Below are 18021 nucleotides of genomic sequence, written 5' to 3' on the forward strand. Positions count from 1 at the left end.
AAAACAGGCCGTGGTTTGCGACGACGTTTTCCCTACATTAGCGACCATTTCACGATTCCAATGACAAACACCGACTCGTCCCTGCGAAATTGTATGATTTTATTTTATTTGATTTATTGTTATATATTGTATGATCGCTATACGAAAGAAATAATGAGAATAAAACTGCGTTGACCACGTATCACTTTAGAAAAATGTAAAATTGTCTACGCACGGTCATGAGGAAAGATGGAGTAGAGATACCTGTTGATTTTACAAGTAACACCGTGAACAGCTGGCCAATGCATATACACAAATACAGTGTTTAGAGATGAAACATCATTTGGAGTATGTTATTTCACAGACATGTGCTATATCGTATTTACTTCTTTGTCTTTGCAAGTGACATAATCTCAAATGATGGTGAATAGTATCGATCGAAGAAGAGTTGAATATGGATTTTCTCTTTCTCTCAAAGAGGTCATGTATTTGTTGTATAATGATCCAGACAGTCACAAACTGCTGACTCATAAACCAATTGATTCCGCCACTCCTCAATGCACAAAAGGCAAGTAGAATTGCCTGCATGCCGTAACATAACAAACCAGGCCTGGAATGACAAAACTCATTAAATCTCTATTTGAGAAGGAAAGAAAGGAAGATCAAGTAACATGAACACAAAGAGAGAGAGGGGTATTTGGGTTGGCCAGACTATCATTGTTTCAACCATGCATTTACGTCTTTTTTCACCTTTGGTATTTACATTATAATGTTGGTCAATCTTAATGGTGGTCAGGTCAAATAAAATCACGTGATCTAGTCAAGACACGACAAAAGCAGTGGGAATGGTATCTGTTTCTATTGGCAAGTATGTGTAGGTATAGCAAACAAAAATAGTCACTGAAAATTGTTAAAATACTAATAATTAGACATTGTACATGTTGATCAGTGGTTGGTATCATCCAAAGGCAGTACAGAAACAGGTTGAAATCATGATCACCATTGAGGGCGCTGTTTTTTAGGTGCAGCCCCAAGAATCAATTTGATTTATTGTGCATACCGCCTGTGAATTATAACCAGCAAGTTATTGTACCAAACAAAACATTTTTTTTTTTAAAAACGTTCCGATAGCAACTAGTACAGCTTTCAATAGTGTGGATCGCAAATATTGAATCAGTAAGAAATTGCTTGCTTAGGCCAAATAAAAAAATAGCGCCAATGGCGTTGTAGCCCTTCTGTGATAGTTTGATGAAATATGTACAGACATCACTCACCCCTGATCACTATGGATATGTACATTACATCCCCTTTTCATCACACACACACACACACACACAATTAAAGTTGAGTGTAAGAGTGATATATTCACAGGAAGTCATATTTATGAATACAACAATATAACGAATGTACCTTGTAGACATCCCCCACATATTTTGAGTGACATGTTACAATGTACATCAACATTTTCATATGAAAACCACTAATATTCAGACTTTGAGAAATAGCTGAATACTAATCATAGCGACACACATACATACACATACACACACACATATACACTTCAATGAACTGCTGTGAACACAAATTTGTTTCATGAACGCGTTGTATTTTTAAACAGTGGAAATGACAATCATAAGTAACAACATACATTTCAAAAAAATACCTAGTCCTATGAAGAAACAGAACAAATCGCATCTCCATGTAGTACATATATGCCATGTATGACACAACGTCCCGACACAGCCAAGTAACTCAGTAACACTAACAGTAGGTACGATCAGCTGATCATATATGAATATATTAGATAACATGCGTATGTAGCGCAACATTCAACTATGAAACTAAATACTTAATGGTAAGCAACTGTTAATAAAACATTTTCAAAGTCCATTGTCATTTAATTGTTGTTGATTTGAGTTAATTTCAATTTTCAATAGCTTCTTGGGAAGCTTGGAGAGAATGACGATCATGTTTTTGTGAATTTGAAAATTTGACGTACACGGGTGCTTGAAAAGTACAGTTCACAAACATGCTAGTGAGGCTTTGTCGTCAACTTGTGTGACTTGTAACTGATGACTGGACTTGTTGATGGTGAACAGCTGATGGAACATTAGCTGGAGACAGCTGAGTGTCAGAGGAGTTGATATGACCACCATTTGCACGGTTGACGTTTGACGTCGATCTTGGACTATGACCTACGATATTACATGAGGACGTGGTAGGATTTCCGTACACACTACCAGATAGCGTCGATGACAACTGTCGCTGTTGACCTGTGGATGGTTGAGTTGTGTAACTTTTAACACTGGCCTTATTCACATGCCCACTGACAAACATGATGTGCTGAGTGTCAAATCCTGCATCATCGAGCAATTTACAGGTTGTGGCCCGAATACAATGGTTCGTATATATTTGTGACAATCCGGCCTCTTTGCTTATAGTTTTCATGAATGATCCAAGGGTACTTTCGCCCAAAGGGGCATTTGCATACCACGTTGTCTCATCAGGGTTAAACGGGGACTTAGGTCGTTGAAACAATGCCAGATTTGCAGGATTTAATAACCTGATGTATTTTTGAAAAGACGACACGGGACAGCAATCGGTGTTGGTGGCGTACATACGTGCGTGGCAGGTGTAGTTGTCGTCTGCTTCACTAGAGTGATTATTTACCTTCTCATTGAAGGTGTATTTCACGTACGATTGGCCGACATCATCGTATTCGACAGTAAATGACGATTTAGTCAGACTTCTTATACCTTCTCGCCCTCTTCTACCGAAGTGTAACATTAGGTCAAACCAAACCTTTCGTTGTAGCCCAACGTTGTGTGCAATCGAGAGCACCGGTGACATCGACAGCTTTTTCAAGTCACTTGGACTGATCGGCACTTTGTGTGTCGTGGTATCCTTCCCGTCTTTTTTCATTTTTTTGACGACACCACGAATCACATAGTTCGCAACTTGAAATTCTCGATCCTGCATAATATTTATCTTTCGATGGTATGGAGGACCGGTAATGTGGCGATGGATCGAAGCTCGTAAACCGGACAGAGAGGATTTGCCATACAATTTGCCGTCTTGTTTTCGAGTTGACGCATAGAACTCGCATAGTAGCTCAGCGAGTCGGTCGGTTGGGAGGTCCTCAAAATCCAATGGGTATTGCTTGTACTCAAGCCATTCTACAAATACAAATAAATAGAAACACAAAATTATCCCAGTTGCCTAAATTGACAATTTTATGTTTGCTATTGCATTGTTATGAATTTGAGAACAGCTGATGAATTTACATAATAAACAAAAGGTCGTCGCCAAGGTCGGTCATTGTATTCGTACGTAGTATTATTTTGTCGTCGATTAAGAGTTTCCCGAAAAGGAAACATTTTTCTATAAGATCAATCTACTTACCTGATGCATAACAATTAGGCTATATTTGCATACTCATAACCCCACTAGGCAAGAATTCTTGGTCTCGTGATAGAGGAGGCTGCCCTCTCGCCGATACTACCAATACTAGCCAGTTTTTATTTGCCAGCCCATCCTTAAATACAATTGTATTTCCCAACAAGTGGGGAGGAGGGTGGGTACTGCATCAGGTAAGTAGATTGATCTTATAGAAAAATGTTTCCTTTTGGGGAAACTCTTATTCTATTGCAATCAATCAACTTACCTGATGCATAACAATTAGGCTATTAACAGAATACAAAGGTATCTGTGGAGGTGGGTAGTATATAATTACAAAGACAAAAGGAACTTTCACTCAACATCTAGTTAAGTTCTTTTGCTTCTTGAGCCTAGGCTCGATAAACCAAAGGCAGCTTAATCCATGCCAACATCTTTCAGGTAATAGCTGATGAAAGTAGTTGGTGATGCCCAGAATGCAGCTTTCATGATGTCATCAGTGCTAACACCATTAAACAATGCCCAGGATGATGCTAACGCAATTGTATCATGTGCAGTAATCCTGTGTAACTGACGACTGGTACTGTCCTGGTTGTTATAGGCATAGAAAATAGTCCCTTTTATCCAGCGAGAGATAGAGCTCGGATGTGCTGGATTATGGGCATTAGATTTGTAAGTGAGAAACAACTGACTGTGATTACCTCTCAGTTTAGCAGTTGTCTTAATATAGCATTTTAATGCTCTGTAAGGACATAAGAACTTATCCTCAGAGTCTGATGAAAAGGCCTTGAGCTTTGGGACAAAGAAAGCTGTGCCTGGATGGTTTAAGGACTCATTCTTAGCTAGGAACTGCAGGTGAGGTCTTAATCTGACCCCATTTGGTTCCCAGCGGATATGATTGGGATCAATGGATAAAGCATACAACTCACTTCGTCTACGCCTGTCACCACTGCTAGTAGAAAAACAGTCTTCCATGTCAGGAATTTAAGAGAGCATGAGTGAATAGGTTCAAAAGGGCTGCCCCTGAGGCTGTCTAAGACCAGGGGAAGGTGCCAGGGAGGGAGAAGATGCCGTTTAATAGGCCTCTGAACAAAGAAACCCTTGATAAGAGCAGAAAATGCAGGGTGACTACCTATTTTGACACCCTGTATCTCTGGTAACACTGCTGAGAGTGCTGATAAATAAGAGCTTATAGTTCTGACTTGAAGAGATCTGTCCTCAAAAAGGAAAACTAAGAAATCAGCAATCTGTCCTATACTTGGATTGCTGGGATTAACAGATTGTTTATGGCACCAACTATAAAAAGTCCTGATTTTGTTATCATAGGATTTTCTGGTGCTCTGTCTTCTAGCCCCACTTGCATATTTTGCAGCTTTTTGTGAAAGGCCCTTCTCAAGCCATCGTTGCTGGATAATTTCCATGCAACCAGTTGCATTACACTTGGATCTGAATGATAAACTGTCGATTTGGGTTGAGACAAAGGATCCTTCCTCTCTGGTAATCTGAGTGGTATGTCTCTTAGGAGGTCTAGTAGTTTTGGAAACCATGACCTTCTGGGCCAATTTGGTGCAATAAAGATTACGGTTGTTTTCTCTGAGCTTATCTTTTGAAGTGCTCGAGGAATTAGAGGTATTGGTGGGAAGGCATACCCGTATAGGTGCTTCCATGAAATTGATAGAGCGTCTACTGCTTCCGCTCTTGGGTCTGGGAGCGGAGCATAGAATACTGGTAGTTGAGTGTTTGCTACTGTAGCAAAAAGGTCTATGAGTGGTCTGCCAAGTCTCATGAAGACCTCCTTCACCACTGTTCTGTTCAAAGTCCACTCTGTAGGGATCATGCGGTTTCTGGATCGGGCATCGGTGATCAGATTCTTTTTCCCCGGAATATGAGCTGCTCTGAGGGTTATCCCCTTGCTCATGCACCAGTGACTCATTTCCACACTAGCATGCACAGTGATGGGGAATGAGTTCCCCACTGACGATTTATGTATGATACTACCGTTGCATTGTCGGATCGTATCAGTACCCTTTGTTGTATTATGTGGTTTGTAAAGGCCTTCAGGGCATTCCACACTGCCATTAGCTCCAACCAGTTTATGTGCTTTTGTTGTTGGAGTGAGGTCCACTTTCCTGACGCGATCAAGTCTCAGTAGTGGGCCCCCCCACCCCTGGACTGATGCGTCTGTTAACAGAGTGCTCTCTGGGGTGGATGATATAAGGGAACTCCCTTGAAAAAGTTGTCTGGTACTACCCACCACCTGAGTGTGTCGATAAGTAATGGGTCCATTTGGATCAGTTTGTCTATCGGATGAACAATAGGACGCCATTGTGAGAGGAGGTATAACTGAATTGGTCTCATGTACAACATGGCATGAGGGATCAGTTGAGTGCATGACGCCATCAAACCAAGTAATCGAAGAAACTCTACTGCCGGAAATTGGTTCCTTGTCAGAAAGGGTTCTATCAATGTTTTGAGACTTTGGAACCTTTCCTGTGTTGGCATTGCTATGCCTTCTACCAGATTCAGTGAAGCCCCTATGTAAATCAGGGTCTGGGAAGGTTGTAGGTCGAATTTTTCCCAGTTTGGGATCCAGCCCAATCGTACCGCTGTCTGTAGAACCATTTGACGGTCTCTCACCAAGTGGTTTTGAGAAGACTGTCTTGTCAACCAGTCGTCTAAGTACATGTGAATGTGGATACTATGACTGTGAAGGTATTCCCCTATTACTGCCGTTACCTTGGTAAAGACTCGAGGGGATGATGCCAGGCCAAAAGGAAGGCACCTGAATTGGTAAACCGTCCCTTGGAACGCGAACCAAAGGAAGGGGCGATCTTTTACATGGATGGGGATGTGAAGGTGCGCATCCTTCAAATCCAGTGAGAAGACCCAGTCGTTGGCAAGAACTGACTGAATGGTTTCCATCTTGAAATGTTCCTTTTGTATGAAACCATTGAGAGGTCTCCATCCTCCTGTCTTTTTTGGGACAAGGAAAACGGTACTGTAGAAACCTGGAAACCTCAGTGGAAAGGGAACCTGTTCTATGGCTCCTTTTTCTAACAAAGAGTTTATCTCTATTAGTAGAGCCTCCCTCTTCCCCACATTCCCGGGGGGTGCAGTGTAAATTGGACGATAAGTTACGGGTGGTCTGCTTGTAAACTCCAGATGGTAACCCGATGCTATCACACTCAATACCCACTTGTTTTGGGTGATTGACTGCCAGTGAGTGTAAAAGTGGGCCAACCTGCCCCCTACAGGAATGTGAGGAAGGGGGAGTGTAACCGCGAGTACTCCCTCCCCTCCCTTTTGAGAAGGGTAGTTGTCTACGTCACTGCTGGTCCTTTTTCCCACGAAAGGGCAGTCAGCATTTAGACTGATTTGAGTTGGACTTCTTGTTTTGTCCTCGGTTGTCAGTCTTATTATTATTATTGTGAACTCGTCGAAGTTTTTGGGGTTGGTTACCCTTTGGCTTGGACGGCACTGTTTTGCGTTTGTTTGTACCAGTGTTCATGGTTAGTTCAGAAATCTCTCTCACATCACGCGCAGATTCTGCTTCTTGATGTAGAATCTGAGAAAATTCACCATTATAAACAACTTATCACCACGTATAGGAAGCTTGACTAAGCGTTGTCTTGTAACATGAGTGGGAAAAGACATCTGGTCTAAAAATATCTCCCGTCTAGCATGAGTAGCCAGTGCAATAGCCCAGATATTTTGATCTGCAGCTGACATAATGGCGTGTGTTAAGGAATCGACACTGCCTTTTAGTGTGAATCAATGGTTCCACACTGGGAGATCTAGAGAACTCCTCAAAGTCTTTATCCAACAATCTGAAAACACTGTCAGTAGACTTTCTGTATCTAGGGATATGAGGTAATTGTTTCTCCATACTCTGCCATGTTTTAACCAACTCACCTTCAATAGGCAGTCTTGGAGGCAATTGTGACTTGTCCTCAACTGTATTGACATAGGAGGGAAGAACAGTACTATCCTCCTTAGTAGTCTCACAGCCTAGTTCTGTGGAAATGAGGTTTAAAATAATTGTCCATTTCCCTGCAGAGCCATCACGCTCGGAAACACTGTGAACGGTTGAAACTGACTCACTGTCCGAAATAGACTGATCCTCAGGAGCCTCTGTACTGTGTGAGGGATCCCCATAAGGATGTCTAAAAGGTAACTCCTGCTGTGGGAGGTTTGTGGTCTCATCAAACTCATTCCCAGCATAGATACCCCATCGGATCTATCAAAACGTTCAGCTAAACTAGGATTGACACCCATCTCGGGAACCATAGTAGGCTGAGTACCAATGTTACCATCTGTTTCATTCGAAGTAGGGACTGTGCTATTACTCTGAGCTACAGCACCCTCACTCGGCAGATTCTGAGGAAATTTTCCTAACAAATTTTCGAATTGATTTGCCATTTGTTGAGAAAAATTATCAAAACGTTCATTAAGAATAGTATCCAAGTCGCGCCTGGACAAAAGCTCGGACGACTTGGCACTCTTACCTTTCGCGGTGGACTTACTCGTATTTATACCGGCCCTCGACTTACTACGGGTTGTGACTGGCTTTGGCAAGGGTTGTTGTGGAGTCGTGCCGACGCACGTTTCACATACCTCGTCGTGTCCACAGTTAGGGTCCATCTTTTTGTAGCACTGAGTACATAAAATGGGGTCCCAGACATCCCCGTTGTAGAACTTTCTTCCATGTTCATAGAATTCTAAAAGAAAGCACACTGGAAACATGAGAACGGTAGTTCCAGTTATGTTTTGAGATACCGGAAGTTCAGACCGATAGCGTGATATGCTAACGTACGTCAGGAATTTTTACGTTACTAAGCTAATAAATGTCTTTGAAACTACAAAAGAATCTCAAAGAGAAAAATTGTCCCACAAAAGGACAGGAAAGAACGAAAATACCTGCAAGGGTAGCGCCGTTAAATGTTCGAAGAATTTTATCGGAGTATGAGTGTAGCGATGCATACGCAACGCTAGGCAAATAAGAACTGGCTAGTATTGGTAGTATCGCGAGAGGGCGGCCTTGTCTATCGCAAGACCAAGAATTCGTGCCTCGTGGGGTTACGAGTATGCAAATATAGCCTCATTGTTATGCATCAGGTAAGTTGATTGATTGCAATAGAAAAGCGTTGTTATAGTTTTATGAAAAATTGAAGAAAAATAAATTACCTCTAAATACTCGTACTCCCCACTTGGTTTGCATCGATGTATTCTTTTCATTTCTGGCATTTTCCAGCGAGTTCAGTTCAGTTTCGTTAACAGCAACGAAGCGAGCCATGTTGACAATGTACACCGGTACACTGGGAGTGCGCCCTTGTAGTTCCAAACGACATGCATCGGGCTGGACACACAATTTTTTTACAAATCGTAAAGAAACTCATTATTACTAATATTGTTTAACATTATCAGTTTTATTTTTTTAATTTCAATCTTTTAAAAAAAATTCTTATGGTGTTTACCCCATAATTTCCCTGTTCTTAAATACCCACACCTTTATTGCCTTACGGACATAAGCTTGTATTGTTATGCTCGTTCCGGGGCCGTGATGCCCAATAACAGAGTACATTATCAGTAATAATGTACAGCGATGATGACACAAAATTCACTGGAATTGGTAATGCTATAATATAATTGCCAATATTGATAGAATGCATGCTAAGTGGATCATCTTTTTCATTGATGTTGGTTTCTCTTTTACTTTTCTCGTACTGTTGTCACACTACAATAGTCTGCTCTGTGAAATACATCCAAAGACCTCAAATATGTAAGAGCCATTAGCTACAGTGAGCCTTACAAATACAGTACACTGAGGTTACAAAGTTGCTAAAATTCAAGATTATTTTTGTCAGATAATCAACAAAACTGAATATCTCACCTTCCTTTTCTTTCCTTTTTTCATCTCCGGGGTATCAGTATTCTCCTCTGTTTTTTCATCTTCACCATACACTTCCATCTCCTGAGGTGTATCTTCATCTTTGTTATCAGCATTTTGCCCATCTGTAAGTGTTATAAAGGTAGCTAGAATTGGATTATGTTGATTGAAAGTGATCATTTTCTAAAGTTTTACTCTACATTTCAACTGGTGTGATGAGACTCCTGTATTTAATTTTGAATCAAATGTCATGTGCTGTTATGATTTATGTATAAGCTATTTATATGCATTTGCATACTTCAAATCTCTGATCTCTTTCTGACCTATGACCTGGTAATATTCTGCATTGGAATGAATACTGGTAGTAAATCTTGCTCAATAAAGGTGATTTTTGACAGAACTTGAAAATGCTGGATCTGTACACTAGATTATATACCACTGTTGTCAAACCCTCATCAGTATCCCAAAACTTTATGACCTAAGGAGTAAAACTAACTTGCAAAACCATTATATTATTGCTCCTGCTTGTGTTACAACTTTGCTTGCTGAAAATTTCCACTTTCAGAAAGCATAGCTCCCTTACCAAAATGAAACATCTGTTTTTGAGCTGCAGCAGCTCTCCAACAGACTTCTGACAGTTAGCTGCCGGAAGTCTGTTTTTTGTGCATACTTATTTAGTTTTGAGCTGCAGAGAACAACTCTCAACAGCTCACAGAATGATAGCCGACATTCATTCAAAAGCTTTATAACAGACATCTGAGAGACCACTAACAGACCAGATTACCAACAGCTTCTGACTGCTTTGTGACAGACTGCTGAAAGACTATAAACAGATTTCTGACAGGCATCATTGGTACACCATGAAAGGGGGAACAGATGTTGTGTTGATGGTACATACCATTTTTCCCCATTTTGGTTGTGTTGTGAGATTTTGAAAGGGACTAGTAAAATGCATAAGCTAATTTTGTGTTCACTCAGCAATGGACTGATTTACCAAGTCAAGAGAGTTGTTGTATCTTACTGTAACAGCACACTTTATACTTACATAATTTCAATCAGATAAGGCAATTCTCTCACACAAAGCTGATTATTTTTTTTTGCAAAACCCTGAATGAAGTGAAAGTCTGGTAATATGTTGATTGTCATTTTCAAATATAAGAACATTGTGTTATACATGCAAGTAATGTGATGATGACCTGTTGTATCTGTTACAAACATAAACAAGTTCCACATGTATAGAATAGAATAAAATCTTTATTGCCTCCATTAAGAAAACTACATTTCATCATTCGATTTTCTACAATAAGTATTTGGTGCTAAATGAGATATACGATATATGCTAAATCTATTTTGCAACTCAAGGATTATATTGTCATGGAAAAGTTGCACTTGCTGACAAAGTTGAGTTGTTCTTCCTATAAGTGTAATATAATCATTCAAGTCTTGAATATGAAAAAATAAATCGACGGCTTAGAAATGGTTCAAGAATAAATAGACATATTTCAGCTTATGAAATATATGATATACTAAATTTATTTTGATATAGGAGTACATGGTCATTGGAAAGTTGCACTTGCTGACAATGTAAATGTCAGAACAGTTACATAAGGGCTGATTGCATCATATCACACGCCATCAATAAATGCACTTTGTTCATTGAGACCAAAAACCCCCTCCTGCTCCCTAAACGTACACAATGCAACAAATGAAGTTCAGTATTCACATTGGCACGCACATGGAGCATCGTGTAGTTACTCTGCAAAAAAAAATGACAATACAAAGAGTTAGTCAGTCAGTCCACAGATAAACTAGAAAAACATTAACATAGAGAAATGAACTTAAATGTGTTTGCCTGATATGTATGAAAGATAAAATAAAATGCGACATAAGGGCTTAGATTAAAAACTCGAAAACACATACTCCTTCATGTACATGCTAAATTGAAGACATACACACACCCCAGAAGTCAGAATACACAATAATGTATTGTACATACCTTGTCATTATTGTCAGCCATCCTTTTATACTCCTCCTTTTAGTTTTTTCTCTCTTGACCTCTTCGCAGCTGTGCACTTATTTGTGAGGACCCTGTTTAGATCTTTATCTGTTAATTTTTCATTGTTTTTAAAGGCAGCTGCTCTTGCATACGCTAAAGAAATTAAATGAAAATCACAATTATGATCTTTACAAAGATATCAAATTATTGATATACCATACAACAAATAAAGATACACCAGGTTCAGGTTATACGTTGTTAATACACATTTGTTTGTTTATTAAGGACTGTCGAGAAAATAATATTTCTTAAAACCTCTTGAGATTATAAATAGTCAAGCTATGCTGAGTGCTTGCTATAAAATATCCATGAATATACTAGAGTGACAAGTACTCACATTTCAGGGTCTTCACAATGCTCTGATCCAGGGGAATTTTTCCAGCTGCACTCTGTTTAACGTCAGACCCTGTTGAAACTGCTAAAACTTCAACAGGAAAATAGTATTCAATCAACTTGTGAAACAGTTTCTTTGCGTCTTTTTCACACTCAGATAAGATACCAGTAAGAACTATAGTTGACATATATACTGGTTCGTTTGGTACAAGTTGAGTCATACCCTGAAAATTAAGACAGAAAATAAAAAGAATTAGCAGTTGCCATGAAGTCAGAGTTGTCAAATTTTTTTTAACCGTGGCTGATGACATAATACAAGCTGTACCACTAGAAACTACATGGACATTTTGAAAGAGCAGTTGTACAACAACAGCAAATAATAAACCCTGAAGTTTGAAATATATGACAACAAAAAAAGAAAGCATTATGTACGTGTACTTACTGGACCTGGTTTTTTGAGACGTGTGTCATCCAAAGTCTGATTCATGGATTGGGTCTGGTGATTGTTGTTTGTTCCTTGTTCCTGAAATATGATTTGTATGTTAAAATGTAGTTGAAAATAGCAACATGCATTGCATATATTAGTAGTATAAGTACCTTAATGATTTCTATCCTATTGACATGGACATTCATGTAAGTGCACCCTTGTTAGAAGATTGGTATAAATGTACATCCAACCAAAATGCCAGCTATATGAAGCAGTGCACAGAAAAGAAGACAGGTAGAGTATCAACTTACCTCTATTTTCATGCCACAAAGAAAAGAAATTAGTCGCTTCATGTATTCAGCTGCTTCTGGTGAAGGCACTACAGAGAGAAAAAGTACTTACACATTGAACGAAAAGTGAATTGAAAATATAAGATTCCACAAACCATATGAACAACTTCCACAAGTATATTCTGCATTGCTTTTGATTTAATTGTAGCTACAAAGAGTGTAATTAGTAATGCATCCACCATAGGCATGTTAATGTACTTGTAATCTAAGAGTATGCATACAATAGTGCAAATAAGTAAAGTTTAACAAAGGAAGGCATTAAGAGAATAATTGTTTGGTTCCGGTTACCCGACCCCCACCTAGTTCTTCACTGCAGACCCTAAACTTTTTTTTATGTATTTGAGAAAAAAATAATAAAATCGAAAGAAATTGTGAAGTCTCACAAGAAATAGTGGATGCGGAAACTGACATCAACTTAAAAAGACAATATAAAACTGTTCTCCCAATCAGAAGAAATACATAACACAGAGACCATTTTGAAAACAATGGAAAACCTAAACTAGACACTCACACATTAAAAAAAAAAAAATAAAAAAAAATAAAAAAATTACCTACTCCACCTATTCTAAAATTGAGCGTAACCGGAATCACATAATCTTTTTTACTAGGCCTAATCAAAGAGCATCAATAATTATTTGATGCCTCATATTTTTATGGAGAAATTTTTAAGAACAAGACTCAACAGACATACCTGGCAGTTGTCTTTGGGGTTTTAGCCGTTTAATCTCATCTTTGTACATAGCACAATTGTGACATTCAGTCACACCTGTTGGCTGGCTTTGCTTTCCATCATCCATGTTAAGGATGGACAGGTTGGTAGAAGTACAGGTACCACCACTTCCATTTGCATTTGAGAAAGGGAAACTCATTGGGTTATCATCATCTCTTAGTGTCTCATTAACTGTGCTTATAGCCATCCCAAAAACATCATCAGATGAATCATTTGGGGTGTGTTGCCAGGTATCAAAAGTATGATCATCCATACTATATTGACCATCTGCATGCCTGGGTGTGCTACTGCTTACTGGTGATGATGTGGTACCAGTGTACTTGGAGGCATGTGAGATGGTAGAATGAATAAATACTTGTTGATAACCACTTGATTGCTGCTCCATGTGCTGTTGACTTGAATCAGTAAATGTTGGAGAGAAAGACTGGGGAAGTGATGCCTGTTGCCTGTTGATACCGGTTGATGTCTGTTGAGGTGGTGGTGGTGTTAGTGAGGTCTTATGCATAATGGTTGGTGGTATAGATGGTCTTTCAGTCTGAGTTTGTGATGCTACTTGGCGTCTACCATTACCAGAAAACTTGTGAGCGAAATATGCTGCTGCCTCACTGTTCCTGGCTGCAGTTTTGGCTTTGTTGGCTTCACATTTGGCTCTGTTCCTTTCATGCATCACTTCTCTTGTTACTCCTTTCTTGTGTTTCTTAGCTGCAGTGGCATTATTTTGTGATTTTCTTTTGGACTGAGGAACAGTGGTCTCCATCAGTGGTGAAGTTGAAGGCCTTTTCTTCATTGACTGACCATGTGGTTTTTTGACATTTGATTTCTTTACTGGACTTGATCCTCCAGTGTAGCCCAATTTCCGGGGGCTGGGCTTTCTCTGTCTTGGCCCATTTAATTTTTGCCTCTGTCTGGCTTCTTTTAATTTCATTACATTTTCTACTTCTACTTGGTTGACTATCTTTTTAGATCCTAAAATGCAAAACCAATGTTAACAATCATTAATTTCTTACTTTTTAACTCAGTTCAACTTCTTACATTTTTTAAATTACATTTTTAGAAAGGTTATGAAGTCTATAGTCTAATCACAAACAAGTAAGAAACAGTTTAGCAACAGGTCCTCTCCCATTTACCAAAAGTAGTCTTGGGTAAACATTACTCTATTGTCATGGAAATAACTTTCCAACATCTGAATCTGCCTGGGTACAACACATTCTAGCATAATCAACAAACCACCTGAACCATTTTAACATGTACATGGTTACAAAAAGTAAATTTGTCATTGACGTCAACTCTAGCACTAGCAGTCTTCTTTGCTTGAAACCAACTTATGAGTACATCGAGTACAGATATTTTCTGTGTCTTGCACAATGACCAATCCCAATCAGATTGGGCGAAAAACGCCTACAGTGCCTCTCTCTGATCTTCGGTGATGATATCTTGTTCATCCTGACTGTTCTAAACTTTGACTGCACAGTTTATAACATGTTACAATGTTGTAGCATCATTTCACACCTTTTTCTATACAAAACCACTCTTGATGTACGTGATCCATTGCTATAAAGTGTTGATAGATGGAACTTCTGTCAGTATTACATCTTCAGTCTTCATGGCGTCGACTATCAAAAAATTTCAATGATATTTTCCCAGGCCAATAAAGTAGGAAGTGTGCCATATGTCAAAAGAAGAACAGTTGCCCTAGGATTGTCCATTTATGAGCATTGTTCTAATTTACAACATAGTATTTGTACAATACAAACTACCTCAAAGTATGTAAAGTATGAGTTTATATTGTCTTGATTTTGTATCATAATTGTTCGTATCACATTTCTTTTGAAAATGGTTTCAATTCTGAATGCAACGAGAATCGCATTATAACAGACATCAAACCCTAGAAGTCTGTTGAAGACATTCGGCAGCTCAACACATTTTTGAATGTCTGCAATAGAGCTGTTGGTAGTCTGCCACTGAGCTAAAAAGCTCTGAAAAAGCTCTGTGGCAGCTTGGGACTGAGCTTTCAGTTTGGTAAGGGACACTCCAAAGCCTGAGACTTCCATGTGGTATATACAAATATATACCTTCATACATATTGAGGGGTGTACCACTACCTGTAGTGATAACTTCACATATGGGAGGGTGGGGAATCAACATCAAACATTTACACAGTGAGACCTTTATACCATCACATGTGTGGTGTGGTGAAAGTAACACAATAAAGAGGAAGAATGAATACCTTGCCTAGATGCTGTGAGGTAATCCTTTAATAAAGGAAGCTGACTAGGTCCAGCTTGTGCAACCAATGTTGGTGGTTCTGAATCTTCACTTGATAGATGATTCATCTTCCACTCTAACTGTTCATCTTGTATCTCCGGTTCTTGTGGCAGCTGTTGTGTCACTACCCATTGTACTGGTTTACCATTGTTTGTCTCCCCATCACAGATTGGAGTCATTTGTTGTGTGTCTTCACTATCAATATCATCAGTTATTTCTCTTTTAACTTGAATCTGAGAAGTTTCTTTGTGGTCAATGAACTTCAGTCTGACAGCACCAGTATGGCACAGAAAGTTCAAAAGTTCATTTTTTACTGTAAGGGGAAAAATTGTAACCTAGTTATAGCAAAGTACAACTGGTCAAAATGATTCTACATCATTAGCCTACGTTTTCCACAGCACTAAAACTTGTTTATGTTGACAACCAATGAACATGGTTATTTCATATAAACGTCAACTTGGATATGACCAAGTCTATCATGAAATCTATCTCGTGTGATTTGATGATCCTGTTTACCAATGCAGATTCATTAATATTCATATCATGTATCATTGCGGGATGACACCAAACACATCATCAGCACAGCATGTAGATTTAAAACCAAGTAAGAATTTAACCGTGTTTTCTGGCCCACGCTCTATTAAAGTACATTTTTGCAAAATAATAAAACAGTATTAAGCCCAAGCAACTGTGGATGAACATATGATCATATGTGGACTGAATAAAGATACATGTACCATTATCAAGTGGAAACTGGTAATGTATTTTAAAACTGATCTCATCATAACCCAACTGGAGGGTATATGTTAGTTCAAATCTGCCAGCACAAAGAGTCTTAGCTAAAACTCACCTGTATCAGATGCTGTCTGTTCTTTGACATCAGAGATGAAATGCTGTGTAATGTTTTCGAAGACTTGACATACATCTCCTACCAATCTATTTTCTTCCACTGAATTCCAGAATTCCTGACACTCTGAAATTTGTTGGAGGTTTTACAAATTAAAAAAATTAAAATGTAATGAATGTATTTCATATGAAAAATGTATTTCTCTTATTTCTAAAAGGGATATCTCAGTTTCTAAAAATATCAATGATGCACACAGTTTGCATGTATGTGAGAACATAAGAGAGAGAGAGAGAGAGAGAGAGAGAGAGAGAGAGAGAGAGAGAGAGAGAGAGAGAGAGAGAGAGAGAGAGAGAGAGAGAGAGAGAGAGAGGGGGGGAGGGGGGGGAGGGAGGGGGAGAGAGAGAGAGAGGGAGGGAGGGAGAGAGAGGGGACAGAGAGACAGAGAGAGAGAGACAGAGAGACAGAGAGAGACAGAGAAAGAGAGACAGAGAAAGAGAGACAGAGAGAGGGGGAGGTGGCCGGAGGATTTTCAATTGTCTACGGCCAAAAGTCTTTTGTTTATAAATTGCTGATGAACTTAAGACTGAGAAAAAATAATGCTGCCAGGGTATGAGCTAAAAATGTCAAATTCTCAGGTATACTTATGCAAGTTATGGCAGCTGCACTTAAATTCGATAAATTCTTGTCCATGGTTTATTCTAACTAATAACTGTTGGCAAATGGCACAAAACAAAATACTACCATCAAATCAAATTCCTGAGAATTCTGACCTTGAATCCTCTGAATGGTACATGGTATGTAACATTATATATGAGTTTTTCTCTGTTACTGGTCTACAATCAAATTCAAATTGTGATCAGGAGATGGCATTGTAATCATTCAACATGTTAAAATAACACCAGAAAGCACTCTTTTTGTCTGTGAATTTCAAAAATCTCCTGGGTCTCCCTATTTTGTGTGTTACTTCATTCATTCATTCATTCACTCATCCATCCATCCATGCATTCATTTATTTATTCATTCATTCATTCATTTTCATTCATTCATTCATTCATTCATTCATTCATCTAAATTATTTATTTATTTTATTTATGTGTATACCGTTCCTGGGCTCTATGTGGTTGACCCCGGCCCCAAATACGTATTGTTTTTAACCAGACTCTTAGGGGAGCGTGGCACTATACAAAGCTAGTTGATTTCGCGCTCTCGAATATATACTATGAACTACATGTTAATCTGATATTGATAAATACGACAAAACATGTTGCTGTGTAGCAAGAATTTTGGGATTAACCCCTAGCCAAAGCAGATGTATGCAAGATTAGCACACGGACTAACGTGTAATACAAATCGTGTACGCATATACCATTGTACATAGTATGTGATTTACCATGTGTTTACATACCTTCAGTCCGGATAAGGCCGACCGGAAACCCGGAGTCCTTCGACGTAATACTTCTTCCGTTTTCGTCCAATATGAGGGTGACATTGTAATTCAAGGGAACCTCAACAATTTCAGTAAATCTTACCCCACTGCTCATTTTTTGAACACAGAAACGGAGAGGAGCTGATTGAAAATGACTGAATCGCCAGTTGTGCGGCGTCAAGTCAGCAACACGACTAGTAAGACCACCTAACTCAGGGGAACTTCATTCATTGCTTAACCCGAAAGTCCCTATCCCAACTGCGAAGTGTTGTTTTGTTTGCTTTAGTCATGGATCTATTATCTCATAATAGATCCATGAGAGCTG

The 18021-nt window shown here is 39.0% G+C and overlaps 1 protein-coding gene across 2 annotated transcripts; it reads right to left on the reverse strand.

The window, feature by feature from the left end:
• Positions 1-1616: 1616 nt before the first annotated feature.
• LOC144453313 (uncharacterized) lies at positions 1617-17859 on the reverse strand. Of its 2 annotated transcripts, XM_078144570.1 has the most exons (9): positions 17676-17859; positions 16274-16396; positions 15386-15736; positions 13120-14124; positions 12390-12457; positions 12094-12174; positions 11656-11875; positions 11259-11411; positions 10791-11018 (listed from the first exon to the last, which is right to left on the reverse strand). In XM_078144570.1, exons 1-8 carry the CDS (start codon positions 17809-17811, stop codon positions 11284-11286), a joined length of 2112 nt encoding a protein of 703 aa, XP_078000696.1. In that variant the 5' UTR covers positions 17812-17859; the 3' UTR covers positions 10791-11018; positions 11259-11283. The 2 variants fall into 2 exon arrangements, with proteins under 2 accessions (XP_078000697.1, XP_078000696.1); XM_078144571.1 differs by lacking the exons at positions 10791-11018; positions 11259-11411; positions 11656-11875; ... (1 more) ...; positions 12390-12457; positions 13120-14124 and adding exons at positions 1617-3155; positions 8560-8731; positions 9266-9387.
• Between the last annotated feature and the right edge of the window lie 162 nt (positions 17860-18021).

This window comes from Glandiceps talaboti, chromosome 2, assembly GCF_964340395.1.
Source record: "Glandiceps talaboti chromosome 2, keGlaTala1.1, whole genome shotgun sequence".
Lineage (NCBI taxonomy): Eukaryota > Metazoa > Hemichordata > Enteropneusta > Spengelidae > Glandiceps > Glandiceps talaboti.

Bases quoted from the DNA above. Each gene is read 5' to 3' on its own strand.
- LOC144453313 (XM_078144570.1), bottom strand. From the start codon at position 17,811: ATGAGCAGTGGGGTAAGATTTACTGAAATTGTTGAGGTTCCCTTGAAT. The intron at 11,876-12,093 runs GTAAGTACACGT...CTTAATTTTCAG, and splicing joins GTCTCAAAAAACCAGGTCCA to GGTATGACTCAACTTGTACC. The intron at 11,412-11,655 runs GTGAGTACTTGT...TAATTTCTTTAG, and splicing joins CATTGTGAAGACCCTGAAAT to CGTATGCAAGAGCAGCTGCC.